The sequence below is a fragment of the Epargyreus clarus genome, unplaced genomic scaffold, assembly GCF_041222505.1.
Source record: "Epargyreus clarus isolate Ecla_fem2 unplaced genomic scaffold, WU_Ecla_fem_2.2 ptg000035l, whole genome shotgun sequence".
NCBI classification, from domain to species: Eukaryota; Metazoa; Arthropoda; class Insecta; order Lepidoptera; family Hesperiidae; genus Epargyreus; species Epargyreus clarus.
The window spans coordinates 3,333,306-3,350,849 of NW_027332240.1; the positions used below are offsets into that span (position 1 = coordinate 3,333,306).

At 35.6% G+C, this 17,544-nt stretch overlaps 1 protein-coding gene across 2 annotated transcripts in view; it reads right to left on the minus strand.

Annotated features, from left to right (window-relative positions):
- LOC140756669 (protein quaking-B) overlaps positions 1 to 17,544 on the minus strand; it is a 284,741-nt gene that overhangs the window by 5,955 nt on the left and 261,242 nt on the right. For both annotated transcript variants that reach the window (XM_073092223.1, XM_073092222.1), the window contains exons 4-8: positions 16,428 to 16,544; positions 15,663 to 15,809; positions 11,500 to 11,649; positions 4,273 to 4,401; positions 3,591 to 3,687 (exon numbers count right to left, since the gene is read on the minus strand). In XM_073092223.1, the coding sequence (XP_072948324.1) occupies positions 3,591 to 3,687; positions 4,273 to 4,401; positions 11,500 to 11,649; positions 15,663 to 15,809; positions 16,428 to 16,544 (640 nt within the window). The remainder of the gene's footprint in view (positions 1 to 3,590; positions 3,688 to 4,272; positions 4,402 to 11,499; positions 11,650 to 15,662; positions 15,810 to 16,427; positions 16,545 to 17,544) is intronic.

Consider the following 17,544-nt stretch of genomic DNA (forward strand, 5'->3'; position numbering starts at 1 on the left):
GTAGACTTCGCATACATTTGAGAATATTTTTTAAAGATCTCTCAGGCATTTAAGATTCCTCACGATATTTTCCTTCACCGTTAAAGCAAGTGATGATTAGTTTCTAATGCACATAATTTTAAAAAGTCAGAGGTGCCTAGTATTTGAACCTGGAACACCTCTAATGAGATATCGAATTTTTAACAACAAGGCTATCAATGTATACCATTTAATAGTACACATCACCTACATATACATCATCTATCAAGTTCAATTTCTTTTAACGTCATTCGGTTACTCTGATTTCACAAAGGTTTTAACAAAATTTCATCTGTTTTTACATTTCATATTTCAACGAAAATAGTCTTTGTTGCGGTAAATTTGGAATAGGAATTTCAAAACGGCTGTCCGAGACTTGATACTTACATTTACATTGGGTACGTTTATAATGAAGCAATTTCTAGTTTTATATTTTCTTATAATATAAAAGTAGTATAGTAAACGAACATATAGTCTTCCTGAGTAACCGCTATTGCTTATGGACATGTAGGTATAATCAATCCCAAGTAAGATTGGATTTTTACCTGAGGTCGCTTAAAAACACAGCTGTTCTACACCACTGTTATATGTTGGTGAAGAAGAATGTGTTTGGTAAAAAAGAGATACGAGTACATATTTATGGTGGTGCCACTACAATATTCGACACTACAATAATACGAGTGGCGGCGTCTTGTTAAGCGTGCCACGAAGACTAAATAATGACCACGACCACTCTGACAAGAGTGTAACGCTTAAGAAGACTACAATATTCAGCCATGTGGTAATAGCACTAGCACAAGCAGATTAGATATTGTGTCCTCCTCATCATGTCCGATGACGGCAAGCCCATTTATATGCTTGCATGAGCATTTGCCCGATGACTAGCGAAACAAAATTTTCCTTGTTCCAAATTTCTTTTTAAATTTCGCATCTCTATAACCGCACCTTGATGCTAACAGAATGTTGGTCCAGTTTTAATCATAGCATCTGATGGAATTGCATTTAAGTCGTTTACAACAAAGAATTTGGAATTAATTGGTTTGTCAGTCTCCACTATTAATTTGGTATTTTGTTAGTCAAAAAAGCTTTGATGTTCAAAGAGTTTCAGATTAACAGACAGATGATGTTTTCTTTTTTGTATTCCATTACATTTAGACAGCCTATTAATGTTTGGATGTTGTAATTTTTTCTTTTTGAAAGTTGGGACCATTTTATTTTTCTTTTTGCGATTAATTCTTTGCTACCATTGAGGACTACGTTGATATTTTATGTATTCTACTAGTACTAACTTAAGATTTGAATATACTAGATTAGCAATGAAATAATAGAGACAGATAGTTCTTTAGTCGTAAACGAGTATGTACTCCATTTTGACGGGAAGACATTGCTGCTAAGAGACATCAGTAATCCCTACGAGAATTTCAAAGCCCACTTGAGGTCTAAGTTGCAATACCTCATATAAGAGTCTAAAATAACCTTTCAAACCAGAACAAAGCAAAGCTTAACACTACCGTTTTTTAGCCGGAAACAGCTGCCAAATGTTTTTGACACGAAAATGTGTTATAGCTCTGTAAATGGAGATTTCTCTGGTCGAACTTTCTTTTTTTACAAAAACAGTTACATTTGAATCGCTTATAACTATACAAGGTTTGATCGTCTATAAAAGTACGCCCTACATCATTTTTTTTTCAAATAATCCATTTTGCGTACTCCTAGTAAAGTTATAATAATACATACTGCGTACGTGCATTACAAAAGTGATGATTTAAAGTTGTCGCTTAATTTTTATAGTCGTGTACGGTACCCCAAAAATTAAAGAAATGTAAATATAATGTCATAAAACAATATATTTATATCACATATTTAATCTTTGTTTTATTAATACAAAAGTAGCCAATATATTTTCACTGTCATTTATTTTGTAATCCACAAAAACGTAGTACGTATAAACTATAACAACTGAACGCATAGATGAAAATTGATCTCCGCTGCGTATACGGAGATAAATTATTAATCTCCGCTGCGTATACGGAGATGAATTATTAATCTATGTGACGGATATAAAGTGACGTACCGACCTTGGGCGAGGGCGTGCACGGCGGCGGGCTTCACACCCCTGAGGGCTGGGTGCGCGTGGAGCACCCCGCCCAGCACGGGGCTGCTGAGGCCCAAGATGTCACCTCCACCTATGTTTTAGTATTCGTTAGTCACAGGCTACAGGTCATGTTACTAAAGGTTAGTTTGTGTGGTGATACCCAGGATGTCACCTGCACCTACGTGTTAGTATTTGTTAGTCACAGGCTACAGGTCATGTTACTAAAGGTTAGTTTGTGTGGTTTTACCCAGGATGTCACCTCCACCTATGTGTTAGTATTTGTTAGTCACAGGCTACAGTTCATGTTACTAAAGGTTAGTTTGTGTGGTGATACCCAGGATGTCACCTGCACCTACGTATTAGTGTTAGTTAGTCACAGGCTACAGGTCATGTTACTAAAGGTTAGTTTGTGTGGTGATACCGAGGATGTCACCTCCACCTATGTGTTAGAATTGGTTAGTCACAGATAGGTCATGTTACGTTGGTTAGTCACAGGCTACAGTACCCTTACCAGGAGTTTTTACGTTTCGACAAATATTACTGTTTTGGTATTTGTTTACGTATTGGCCCATACGATTTCCTAGTTCTGACACAATCCGTTAGGGGCGCTGATTGGAATTTGTATGCGCAAATACGTAAACAAATACCAAAACAGTCATATTTGTCGAAACGTAAAAACTCCTGGTAAGGGTACTGGTAAGGTTAGTTAAAAGGTTAGTTTGTGTGACATTTCGCAACTCGTCAACAGATGGCATTGCAAGTGTTCTGAATCACGCTATTGAAGTTTTCTAATTATCTTGGGTATACAGGAGCTCCGAACTGAGATACGAGTATAAACAGTACGGCGTCCACAGACATAATATCCTCAGCTAATAGGAGATCTCCAATTACCAAAGTATTATTGGGCTTATGAGTTCATTACACAAGGCAGGTTTTTATGTTACAATTTGCAGGTTATTATGTTAGAAAATATATCTATAATCTGGATTTATTAGTATGAGTTATTGTGGGTTACTCATTACGAGGTTGATTAGGATCTCAGCAATTAGTTTTCGTTTTCTGTTACAAAAGATAACATTATTATGTTAGAAATTTCTTTCACATAAGTCTCAAAAGGATAACAAGTTTTATTTTAGAAATGTATTTCGCTTTAATATCAGAAGTGTTACAGGTTATTATTAACAAGCATAAATGGTTAATTAAAATAATTATTACAAGATTGTGTTTGCATACATCGCTAGTTAGTAGGTATGATTATGTAAGATATGTAGATATTTAAAAAAATCTATTTGCAGGTTTAGTAGGTGAATAATATACACTTGTTGAATATGCAATACACGAAGCAGGGTACTGACCTAGTATAGAGTCCCGTGACGTGCTTGAAATCGGTTCAATTACATAGAGCAGGGTACTGACCATGTATATTGAACTGGAGCAGCAAATTTTGTAAAATATTAGTTTGTAACAGGGTACTGACCTAGTATGGAGTTTTGAGCAAGCAGATGATGTGTAGGGGGTTGCTGCAGAACTCCACCGCCTACTAGGACGCCATGTCCAGTGGGACCAGCTGCCAGCTGTAAACAAAACATGCATTACATTGTGTTTTACAAAAGTGTCAAAGAAAAAAGAACTAATGATAAAGGTAATGCAAATAAGGCATTTCTTCGTACAATTTATTCGAAGATAGTTCTTAAACCGTATAAAGAAAATGCAATCCTTTTCGTTCTAAGAAGTAATGGCTTAAGAGCGATCCAATGTGGTACAGAAGTATTATTGGTAAAGGAAACAATTGAAACGTCTGACGTTACTAAATCTGCCATTAAATATTCCTAAAAGTAGAACAGCGGCGTAAAACTACTACAATAAGACACTAACTGTAAGCATAATGTGACAAAAATAGAATGCATAGATCTAATGTACTTTTTATTGTGTCTTTATACGAGCATACGCCTTTTTGAGACGAAAATCTTTTTAAGCGCGTTAGACTCGATGATCGTCAAAAAATGTTAATGTTGTAGTTGTCACGTTACAAATGCCTCAATAATGTTAAATCATTATATATTAACAATTTTAGGGATTCTTTATTGCTTAGTTTCTGATCGACGATTCTTTAGTTTTCATATACAATTTTTAATATTAAATTAAATATGCAACATTACCTGATGATGGGCAGCAAGATGTTCCGGCGCAGGTGTAGGGGCGGGCGGGGAGAAGTCGCGAGCGTTGGCATGGTTCACTGGTATGCCAGGGAGAGTGGGCTGGGCGGGCGCCGGTGGCACTGTTGTCATCTGTTACAGATTATTGACAATTAGTTAAGTCTGCAAATTTAATGGCCTAAATGTATCTATTAAATGTTTAAAAAAACATGTAATTATATTTAACAATTCAAGCCGATAAATAATATATAATAAATATAAATAAAAAAGTTATAATAAACAAAGTAAAAATTGTTTATACATAAGTTAATAGGACATTTAGCAGCTTTATCAACTTTTAAAGTTAACTCAACCATCAACTGCCTTAAACCTATATCGAGTTTAGATGTAGTCTGCAGATTATAAATCATTTTCGGTCCTAAAAGCCTTAATCCACCGTTACAACAAGATTGAATTTGTTAATATATTATTTTGACCGTTTACAGCAACGGCATAGATGTTTAGATATCTCATCGCCTTAAAGAAAGGACGCTTGAAAGAAGCTATTAAATGGCTTAAACGGAGACAATTCTGTCAGCCATTTAATGGCTGTCATGATGTAATTTACCAGGAGCAATGCCGACATGCACATTTAAGTGGTGCAAAAACACGAAATCGAAAAAAGAAGAAAATGCGGAGAAATATAGTTTCATTCAGCAAAAATGATCTAAAAACTACATTTTTTTTAATATTTTCAAACAAGAAAATAGATGATAGTGATAATTTCAATTGTCACAACATTTGTTGTTAAGAGTGAGTAATCTTTACTAATCTATGAGCAACGGTTTAAATTTTAAACGGGTTCTAACTTAAATGTTACATTTTCCTTAAATACGATTACATTAATTCTTAATTACATCAATCTATTAGATTGAACGTTTCATAGATGAGTCCCACTAATGAAATATCCAAAGGAGACACGCCAGGGTACTGATGAATTGAACATGTGGTCGGCGGTAATAGATTTACTGGCACCGACACTTCTGTGCCGCATGATTGATTTGCGGTTCAATCCAATTGAATTGCGAGATAGTTTAGTTACAACCAAAAACTAGTTTCGGTCATATTATGTCTGATTGAAGCTGTAATGATAAATTGTAATGGAAATCTATGTGTAATTAAGATAATTTTATGAAATTTGAGTAGTAAACAACCATATAGGTTAGGTTAGGCTAGTAGTAAATAGTAGCTGAAAACAAGCGTCTATCTATGAAGGGATCTATTACATTTAATTAAGTTTGTATTACTTATGTCATTACTTAAAATTTGTATTTTAATTATCGGCGTTGATGGAACTTAAGTTAACATGTAGTTAGTCTTAACTTAAGTTCAGATTCTTTGCTAATGATTCTTTGAGAATAAATCACTAACCATACTATTAATGAATAGATAACAGATATAGTCCGCGCCAAACTGCTAGTCCGCTCTGAAGTTGTTGCAAGTCATACAATTTACTGGCGACGCGATTCATTTCTATATTCAGAGTGGACTAACAAGTTTTACGCGGACTATACCATGATTAATCTTTCACTTTTGACTCTCTTAATATAAAAACTCCTACACTACAATGTACTTCAGAAAAGTATAATTAATAACATAGTCCAATTGTAATAATAATAATAATCCAAGTCCAATAATAATAAATAATAAGCCCAAGTTACAAATATACCTTCAAAATGTCTCCGTGTCCATGAAATTTTGCGACCTCAAATTCCAACAAATAACTTCATAAGCCGGCAGCGCCACCTGTCTGTTTGTTAATAGTTTGCAAACAATCGGTGAGGTAAAGTTTGGAACTATGCGAGGATTATAGCTAGTTTTGACTGCACAAACAATTTCCGTTTCATTATAAGGTATGCTTTGAAAACTTATTCAGAACTACCCTTTGATCGTCGATTGGTTGGGGTTTGTACACGATTTATATTTTAATTTAATTCAATATAAGTGAGCAGGTAGAGTTTAATTAAAATACGTCAGCAGTTTAAAAACACGCAAAGAATCCAAAAATTCACATAAAAAAAATTGAGATACAGTGCTCTTTGTCTCAATTTTGGAGAGAAATTTTGAATTGCAAATGCAAATTTTTAGAAAATACTTATGACTTTATTGTTCCTTAGTACCTATTTTTCGAATGCTGTATGCCATTTAGAACCAGGAAACGTATAAATTTTGTAAACGTGTATCGTTACTTAATAAAATGTAAGCGTTCAGCGTCACACAAAGAATTAAATATTACAAGAGTTCTTAATAAAAGAAGTGAAGTTAAGATGAGTACCAAGTAACAGAATGAATATTCAAACATTTGATCTATTATTATCCTAAGGAGGATAAATAGGGGACAGAGCATGTTCGTTTTTATGCATCGAAAAACTGAGGCAGATGAAAGTTAATGTTTAATAATAAAACGTAAAACGTTATAGCATGAATATCGAATGAAGGAACCTTTATAAAAATAAGCGCTAACAAATAGCCGTGGCTCGTATCAAAATCAAGATAAATAAACCAGTCCCCGGCACGTACGTGTTCAATGGCGCAAATTGGACGCGTTTCTTTATATACGTATCAATTGCGCAACTTGTTTAGAACCAGGGGACTGAGCGGAATACGGCGGTGTATTTTTACATACAATTTTTAGTTTTATTGCGAAGAAATGCAAAGAAATCTTTATCTGAATATCATAATTTAACATAACAGTTTTTTATTTAGATTTTTTAACAAGGAAGTAATCTTTATTTCCATAATGTACGTTTTTCTATTACAATATATTATATAAGCTTTAGGTTCCCAAGGCGATTAATTAATGATGAGTAAGCTATGCATAATATGCCAATGCTATACATAAGTAAAAATTATATAAAACAAGACTTTTTGTTTTAACCACTTCTATCCATAATATTTTTATCTACACATTTTTAGGAACCTTTATAAAAATAAGCGCTATCAAATAGCCGTGGCTCGTATCAAAATCAAGATAAGTAAACCAGTCCCCGGCACGTACGTGTTCAATGGCGCAAATTGGACGCGTTTCTTTATACACGTATCAATTGCGCAACTTGTTTAGAAGCAGGGGACTGAGCGGAATACGGCGGTGTTTTTTTACATACACTTGTTTAGTTTTATTGCGAGGAAATGCAAAGAAATCTTTATCTGAATATCATAATTTAGCATAACAGTTTTTTATTTAGATTTTTTTAACAAGGAAATAATCTTTATTTCCATAATGTAAGTTTTTAAATTACAATATATTATATAAGTTTAAGGTCCCGAAGGCGATTAATTAATGATGAGTAAGCTATGCATAATATGCCAATGCTGTACATAATTAAAAAATATATAAAACAAAACTTTTTGTTTTAACCACTTCTATCCATATTTTTTTTATCCACACATTTTTTAGGAACCTTTATAAAAATAAGCGCTAACAAATAGCCGTGGCTCGTATCAAAATCAAGATAAGTAAACCAGTCCCCGGCACGTACGTGTTCAATGGCGCAAATTGGACGCGTTTCTTTATACACGTATCAATTGCGCAACTTGTTTAGAAGCAGGGGACTGAGCGGAATACGGCGGTGTATATTTACATACACTTGTTTAGTTTTTATTGCGAGGAAATGCATGGAAAGAGAAAAATCTTTATATGAATATCATAATTTGACATATACGAGTACTATCAGTTTTGTATTGCAAGGATTTTTAACAAGGAAATAAACTTTATTTACATAATGATACAAGCTATCCACCCCCTAGGGTGATGAGTTAATGATGCGTAAACCCAATGCTTTACATAATAAAAAAAATACATAAAGATTTGGTTCAACGACCGAGACCACACGTGCCGCCCAAAGCACGAAAGCACGCATAATACATACCTGTAGCGATCACTACTACAATACTGAAATAAATACCGAGTAAAAACCAGGTATACAGGGTGAATTTTTAAAACGGGCCTTCAGGGCCAAATCGGAAACTATAAGGATTAGCGAAAAATGCTGAAAGGAGTTACGAGTTCGATTTTGATAAAAACTAAAACTGCATCATTACTTTTTTAAAATAACTTTTTCCCTAACCGGGAATCGAACGAGTTCATTTTGAAAAAAAATGCACCCTCTATATTATTCCACTATCTGATAGCGTTGCTTATAAGGATCAAAATCTGGAAAGTAATGATAAATGACAAACTAAAGGAATAGCCTCAATTTTAAGAAAATACATATTTTTTCATATTAATTTGGCAGTTAAGTTCCCGCCATTCATTAATTTGAACATTTCGTGTATTAACATTTTTTTGGCTCAATGTTTCTAATCATTCGAAATGGACGTTTTGTTTCCCAATAATTTATATTTTTATGTCCGACTTAGCTAAGGTTATTTTTAGGACCAATAAAATAGATTTACTTGCTATGGGCGGAGTTTCCTTTAATACAGATGTAAAGTTGACAATTTGCGAGAATTACTTTTTAGAGTCAAATCCGAGTGATTACTTAAAACAGAAATATAGAAAATCATATTTAACGTTGAAACGAAGTTGTAAACAACAAACAATAAGAATTTACTATTTAATCAGTTATCTATTTTCATTAAAAAATAAATCCTAAAAACGGCGGTAACTTACTTGCCAAACTATTACTTTCTCATACTAAATCGTATGTCATAGTCATAACATCGAATAATTAGTTGATTAACCAACAAATTCTTCAATGGTATGACTTATGTCTGTTTCTAAAGAATTATACATAAATCATTTGTTATGTATAATCCTTAAGGATTAGTATGCCAATGTATGGAAAAATACGTATTTTCTTCAAAATTTTCCTTTTCCTTTGATTTGTCACATAACATTACTTCGCAGAATATGATCCTAATAAGCGACACTATCAGATAGTGGAATAATATAGAGGTGTCATTTTTTTCAAAATGAACTCGTTCGATTCCCGGCTAAGGAAAAAAATATTTAAAAAAACTAATGATGCAGTTTTAGTTTTTATCAAAATCGACCTCGTAACTCCTTTCAGCATTTTTCGCTAATCCTTATAGTTTCGGATTTGGCCCTGAAGGCCCGTTTTAAAAATTCACCCTGTATATAGTGATACCGAATATAAATGAATAATAAATAACATAGTTCAAATCTTTTCATTTTTCGAACAATTTTTGTCTTTTTTGTAACCTATAAATAAACGAGTCACGTTTGATATCAATAGATCGCAAATTGGAGCAAACATTGGCTAGAATATCAGTTGCAGACGTAAATAGGAGCTTATTGAGAGGCTAGAAACGTTCTGTGGAGGGGAAAGGTTTTTTATTTTGTTTGATATTCATCCTACACTGTATTTTAAAGGTATTTTTTATTGGCTGTTATAACCTAGTGGTTAAGAGGTTAAAATCCCAGACATGCCCCTCTGATTTTTCAAATACGTGCGTATTAGAAATTAATTATCATTTGTTTAAACGGTGAAGGAAAACATCGTGAGAAAACCTGAATACCTAAGAGATCATTAAAACAAAACAAAGTTCTCAAAGGTATGTGAAGTCTACCAATAAGCACTTGGTCAGCGCGGTGGACTATGGCCTTACCCTTCTCATTCTGAGAGGAGACCCGTGCCCAGCACTAGGACAGTAATGGGTTGATGATGATGAGTATGCAGTCTACGAGGTAGTAATCGTATCTCAGAGTGAAATTCCTTTAGCCGACAATCTAAGACGCAGGCCAAGTGCGTATTAGACTTAATACACCCTTGAGAACTTTTTTAAATAACTGTCGTGCTAGTTTCCTCACGATGTTTTCCTTTAGCATTTAAATAAGTGTTAATAAGCTTTTAATACGCACTCTAAAAAATCGAAGTTGTCTGGAATTCAAACCTCGGAAACTTCCATGGAGCTGCCGATTTTCTAACCACATCATAAGCTGCGTTACGGTCCTAACTTTACTCACATATTGAATCGCGTGCATCATATAATTACGTTACCATACTTTAACCCCAACTATAATACATTACGAACTCAATTTAACAATGGGAGGGATATCTAAACTGCGCACAGAGCCTTTGAGGACCGCACAAAGGATCCAACTGCAAGATAACATCTCCAATGCAACAGTTTCTGACGTTAAAGGAACTTATCTTACATATCTGTTCAACCCTCTCGGATAGAATAATAGACTCGGGATCTTTGTATGTGTGTATAAAAAGTTTATTAGGTTGGTAACTAAGTATCCGCCATTTTGTAATTTCAACTTTTCGCCAGTCATGATTTAAGTTCATAATGTTTTAAATTAAATCATTTAAAAGAAGATGTTTTAGTCTGGCTGGGATGGTGATTTTTTTCTAGTTCAATTCAATTCAGGTTAATTACAAATGGAATGAAATGTAGCTATCCGCGGATTTTTGTGACATACGGGTACAAAATCTATGTGCAAAATAGACAACTTGGTTGAATTACTGCTTTTTATGAGATTTTTTATAGGAATCGTCCTTAAAACATAGTAAACTGCGTTACGGTGCCAATTTCATTCACATATGGTAACACGTGCATAAGATTACTAAGTTACTTCAACCCCAACTATAATACATTACGAACCCAATTTAACAATGGGAGGGATATCTAAACTGCGCGCACAGATCCTTTGAGGACCGCACAAAGGATCCAACTGCAAGATTACATCTCCAATGCAACAGTTTCTGACGTTAAAGGAACTTACCTTACGTATCTGTTCAACCCTTTATAATATACTCTGGGTATATACTTTATCTTTTTATGTCTATATGAAAAGTAAAAAGGTTGGCAAGTAAGTTCCCGCCGTTTTAAAACCTTTTTTATTTTAATTTTAACGATCCGCAAATCATTAAATGGTTGTAGCATAATATTTAAAACCATGTGAGAGATAATATTTTATTCAACTGAAAATTATTTTACTAATTTAGTTGCTAACTTATTTTTTCCGCAGAATTCTAGACTTTACCTTAATCACTTTATCGTTTACCACGACCGTCGTATTAAAACATTAGCACTTAAGGCCTCTTCTATAAGGTAGAAATAGGCATGGTGGTGCTGTCGACTACAATATAGATTCTATCTTTACTTTACTTTAAAAACTCCTTTATTTATCCTAGACAGCAAAATATCGTTAGCACAACTACATTCTTATTCTGAAATGTATCTCAAATTATTTACACTACATTTTAATTACAAACTCACCCTCTGTTTATGTGCATTATCACGGAGCGGCAGTGCTTCCTCGCTTCCACTTCTAGAAGAGTCTGGAGGCGTCAGCCGCCGCTGATCGTTCTGGGACGACAGGATCTGCATCTCCAGCATTTGCTCCTGCCGGATGTCGTCATTGTAGTCCTGGAAGAAGATCTTCAACTGAGACATCGACATCGAATGAGATACTGACCATTATACTTCTATATCTGATTTTAGATTATTGTTATTATTATTTTATAATATAGGAGTAGCAGACGAGCATGCAGTCCACCTGATAGTAAGTGGCTACTGCCGCTCATGGACATTTGTAATCAACCCCAGATAGGATTAGGTATTCCTGAGGTCAGTCACAGATGCGCCGCTACCCCTGAGGACTAAGCTGGAACGCCTCGGAAAAGTATGTCTCCATTACCACACCCTTCAAACCAGAGCACAGCAGCGCTTAACACTGCTGTTATGAAGCACAAATAGGTGTGGCGGTGGTGACGCCGGAGTCGAACCACAAAGGGTGCTACCACCTTCAAAACTTTTTCGTTGCATTCAAACTTAGTCCTTAGGGGTAACAACGAATCTGTGGTCTAATCTTATTAGGGGTAGGTTACAGATCAACGACACTTAATATGTTATAATTTAACAAGTAATTTATGTTGCAGGACGTACTAATTAATGAGATATACACGCTTAATAAACATTACCTTCCGCAGTGGGGTAAATATAATTATAGTAAAAACTAAAAACCACGCTAAAATCTCACAAGTAAAGTCGTTGATCCTGATTCCTGACGATCTTGATGACGAGAATGGGATAAAATTGTTAAAATCGTGTATTGTCATCGATTCTTGATAATTGTTCAAAATTTTAAATTAATCGGAACGTTCAAAGTAGGTTAAAATCGAGTTCCAAGATTCCGTTACATACATACATACAACCCAAGCTAATAAAAGCGTGGTAAAAATACGTACTAGATCGGTCATACGCTCAACGCATACGCTTTGTATGTTTCATTGTTACAATAGCACAATAATGCGCTTTCATTTCAAATTTAATTTCACTGACTTTCAAACGTAAACAATGGTGACTTTCGACAAAACAGAATAAATAATCGGAAACCAATAACAAGTTCGTGCTATTAATGATTCAAGTGTTTTTAATTACGAGTCGAAGTCACAAAGAAAATTGAACAACGCGATATAATTCCACTGTTGACATACAATAGGCTTTTGTTATTTAATTAATGTTCATTTCGAAATGGAAATAATTATATTAACGTCTTTTAGTTGCGAACTCTCACTTGTCCACTGCTGGGCAAGAGTTGTTCCATAACTGGGGAGGACGCGTGGCGGAGCGGCCACCATACCGGTCTGATGCGCACAGGGTCGAGGTTCGATCCCCGGCTATACAGATATCTAAATGATTAATTTAGATTTCTATTTCTGTCTGTTCTATGTCTTGGTGTTTGTGTATTTTGTCCCTGTAGTTCCGGGACCAGAATAGGGGTACGGTATCCCCTGACTGTCGTAAGAGGCGACTAAAAGGGGATTCCGGGCCGGTCCGGCCAGCGAACCCGGGAAGGACGGCGGTATGTGTGGTCGCATACCGCCGTGTACAACTGTGTCACTCCCACGGCAGCTTTCGAGCCCTTTCGAAGGTTTCCCCCTCGAAAAAAAAGGGTTTTTGTGTATTTGTTTATGTGTGGGTCTATGGCACCCACGACACAGGGAATCCTAGTGTGGGGTTGTGAGTGTAGAAAGCGTTTTGGCTTAATGTGTATACTCCTAATGGATTTTTGTCGTTACGTAAAAGTAGTAAACGACTCACCTGATTGTTACTGGCCACTGCCGCCTATGGACATGCTTAATCAAAACCAAGTAAGGTTAGAGTCCTACTTGAGGTTAGCTATAGATGCGATTCCTGAGAACGAAACTGGAACGTCTTGGATAAGTATATATCGCTACCAACCCCTTCGAATCAGAACACAGCAGCGCTTAACATTGCTGTTCTTGGGTAGAAATAATATTGGAAATTTGCTTACTTGCAGCCCCGATAAACTGCGTTCAGAGAAATACCGAAGGGTTGTAACCGAAACCCTAAAATGTGTTTAATCATAGAAAATGGAGGTCAGAAGTCAACCCGTAGGGGACTTACCCGGAGGAGGACCCGTAGAGGTCAAAGTATAACTTGTTTACTACAAAATTCATTACAACTCAGTTTAATTAAATAATTTATACTTATTTTAATCACATCTAGATTTATTAATTTACATTTCCCTAAGTAAGCTGTGCAAAGTAGTTAATTATTCAGTCCTAATAAATATTGTCTTCGAGACAATCGATGAACATAGAAATACATTTAATTCACCATTTGAATTATATGTAAAATAATAGACATGTTATTTATTAAATCACTTGAGATTCTAATCAATTTTATTTGTATAGACCAGGGCCTCCCAATCTTTTGTAATCCGCTGTTACAAGTTTAATATTTTATCACGGCGCCCTGTCCTAGTTAACTATTTGAAGGAGACAGTCGAAAGAAATACCTACAATAATAGTAGTTACGTTAGGTTGATCGAAACGAAAATTAAAACACCACAATATGAAATTGTACAATATTATGTTATTATAAAAGACTTTAAAGGAAAAACAACAGAACAGACTTTAAAAAAAACAAAAAATAAATACGATATTTATTCAGTCAAATCAATATTTGTGGTGTCCGATAATAATTAGAGGATCGACTCACGGCGCCCCTCTTTACTTTCTACGGCACACCAGGGCGCCACGGCGTACACTTTGGGAACCCCTGGTATAGACTATAAGTCAGAGTACTTGATTTTTTGAACGGCAAATATTAATTTGTCTCTAAAGAAATAGGGTTTCTCAGGGGCCCTAATATATTTCTTTACGAACACCTCTAACTGTATTTCTATTATTATTATTTTCTATCTTTTATTCTAAGATTGCTTGACAAAGGTCGTAACATAAGCGGGAAGGTCACCTTTTGTATACCACCTTTTATGTTACAAATATTCTCTGTAAGTAATTTGTTTGGTGTACCTATAATTGTAGTAGTCAAATAAATAAATATGTTTTATATATCAGTAATAAAAAACGAGTATGAACTCTTAATAGTATTAGAGTTGACTAGGGTCGACCACAGAAGGGCTACTTCTAAGGACTAAGCCGGAACGCAGGATAAGTATATCTTTCCTTTACCACACCTTCTAAACAAGAACTCAGCAGCGCTTAATTCTTTTTTACCACGCTTTTATTAGCTTGACCTGTATGTATGTATGCAACGGAATCTTTAAACTTGATTTTTATCCATTGTGAACGTTCCGATTAATTGAAAATTTTGAACACTTATCAAAAACATCGGTTTTCGTCGGACCTCTCCCTATCAGGATCGTCAGGATAATGAATTTAGCGTGGTTTAGTTTTTAAACTATAATTATTATTAGGGACGAGCAGTGGTGCCTCATGGTGCCAGTGGTTTCATCTTCATTTGGCTTGAGGACTTTAGCTCCCTGCATCCACTACGGGACAAATAGGTACATGTGGCGGTGGTGACTTCGGAGTCGAACTACAAATGCTTCATCTACCTTCATTTGTTTCTCGAACTCTTAAGCCGGCGACAGACTCACGCGAGAAGTCTCGCCGAGAAATTGCACGAGAGTCGAGAAGGCATTTACACTCATACCTTCTCATTCGCATTCCCGACTGGTATCCAGAACGGACGACAGTGCAGCAGACCTACACAACAACATACAATGTCATGGTCGCACTGAGACTGAAGAAGAATGTGATGCCGTTCTCTTTTCTCGCCCATAAAACCCTATGTAGCGGGCAAAAATACCGACACCGATCGGACAACAGGCGAGCGCGAGAACGAGAAGGCAAGAAAGCTATCACATTCATGCTTCTCGGGTGTTCTCGGCTGTTCTCGATGTGAGTCTGTGGCGGTTGTTAGCTTCTATAGGATAGCGTCGTCATGATGAACTTACCTCGTTTAGTTTAGGCATCCCTTAAGGATGAGTCCTACACTCCCCATGTATCGTCGCGGCCTGGGCTTGCTAAGATGCATTCACCTGCCTCCCTCCGCAAAGCGTTGCCCTATTCCATATTCTTCTGGGTGCAAATAAAAGATGAACTTACCGGTACAAGGAACCTCCTAAGTTCAGCGAGGGCATACGCAATCCTCGCATGCGCTTCAGCTGGTGTTGCGAAGGCGCTGATCTCCACGTGCAGCTCATCTGACAGGTGCGCGAATTTAGGGTCTCCCGACACGCGGAGTTCTTCTTCCTGTGATAATAATACTCATGAATAAAAAGCATTAAAAATTTGTGATATGTATTTGGACTTATTATGGCCAATTTCTATTTTTTTTAATAGCTTATGGGTATAAATAAGCTTTTCAATTGAGCCCAGTTTAATTCAATTCAGAGATAAAAAATCGTTAAAACCACAAAGTAATTAAATGTTTATGAATTGGAATGGCTCGGGTATTCAAAACGCCGTTAGGAAATTTGAAATACCACTGCTTTCATTATATAGAGTTATTTTTTTTAATATTATAGAATGTTGCTATCGCTGTGTATTAGTGTGTTAGAGATTCATTCGAGGAGTCCGTTGATGGAATCTAAGACACGCAACTCTCTTTTTTTCAAAAGTCATATTCATATTAGAAATTAATAATCACTTGGAGAAGGAAAACATCGTGAAGAAACCGACACACCAGAGAGTTTAAAAAAAGGTTATCAAAGGTGTATCAAGTAAATCCGCCCTTGGCCAGCGCAGTGTACTATGGCCTAATACTTCTTACTCTGAGAGAAGACCCGTGCCCAGTGGAACATTAATGGGTAAATCCTTCTTATTAGATGAGATTTGTAACCAGCAGTGGGATAGTTAATTAAACCTTACCTTTTGACGATCCTTCATGGAGCCTCGTCCGAGGACGGCCATCTTGCACATTGTGTCCTCTTGGAGCCGTTTCAGCGAGTTCCCTTTAGGTCCCAGCAGCTTACCAACGAAGTTGAACTGTAGACAATGGAATATATAAAATTAAACATTTTGAACATTGTGTATTCTTCCAAAGAAAACCGTTATATAAGTATAGTCTGCGCCAACTAGTAGTGGGCGATATAAATCTATATTTCAATAAATATCGATACATGTATGCGATATATTGCTTCAATCCGATACAATCGAATCATCTAGTATCGAATGTAATATCGATAAATTTCATCCGATATATCAAATATCGTGGTACATTCCATTTTTATTCTATATATCTACTGATTTATTCCTTTAAATCTGGAACATTGTCAATGTGGCATTTAAATATTTTACTATGGTGGCTAGCTCAGTTCCATCTGAACGACTTTTCTCAAAAGCCGCACAGGTTCTTACACAGCAGAGAAGCAGATTGCAAGTCAAAAGAGTAAATAAAATTTTGTTTTTGCAAGGTTTAGAGAAAAAGTCCTGGGATTTATAAATCTTTCATTGGATTCTTTTTCGTATGATTTATAAATAAAGTTGATATGTTTCATCGCTCTAAACTGTTTTTACTCATAATTTACCTGATCACTATTTAATATTATAGACTAGTTAAATACAAATAATTACGATATTTTTAAAATATCGATATATATATTCGATATATCGCAAAGTATCGATATAACACTACGATATATTATATCGAAAAAAATATCGATATTTTTTAATATGAACATCCCTAGCGCCAACTGCTAGTCCACTCTTTAATTGTTGTGAGGAGGTGTAGTCATACAATTTCTAATGGCATCTATGGCGACGCGATTCATTTCAATATTCAGAGCGGATTAGCAATTTTACGCGGAGTAAGTTAAATCTAAGTTACGTCTATAATTTTTATTTACGCTTTCTACACGCAATATACCATTTTAATATGAAGGTGGTAGAACCCTTTGTGGGTCGATTCCGGTGGCACCACCACGGTACCTATTTCTACCTAATAACAGCAGTGTTAGGCGTTGCTGTATTCCGTTTTGAAGGGTGT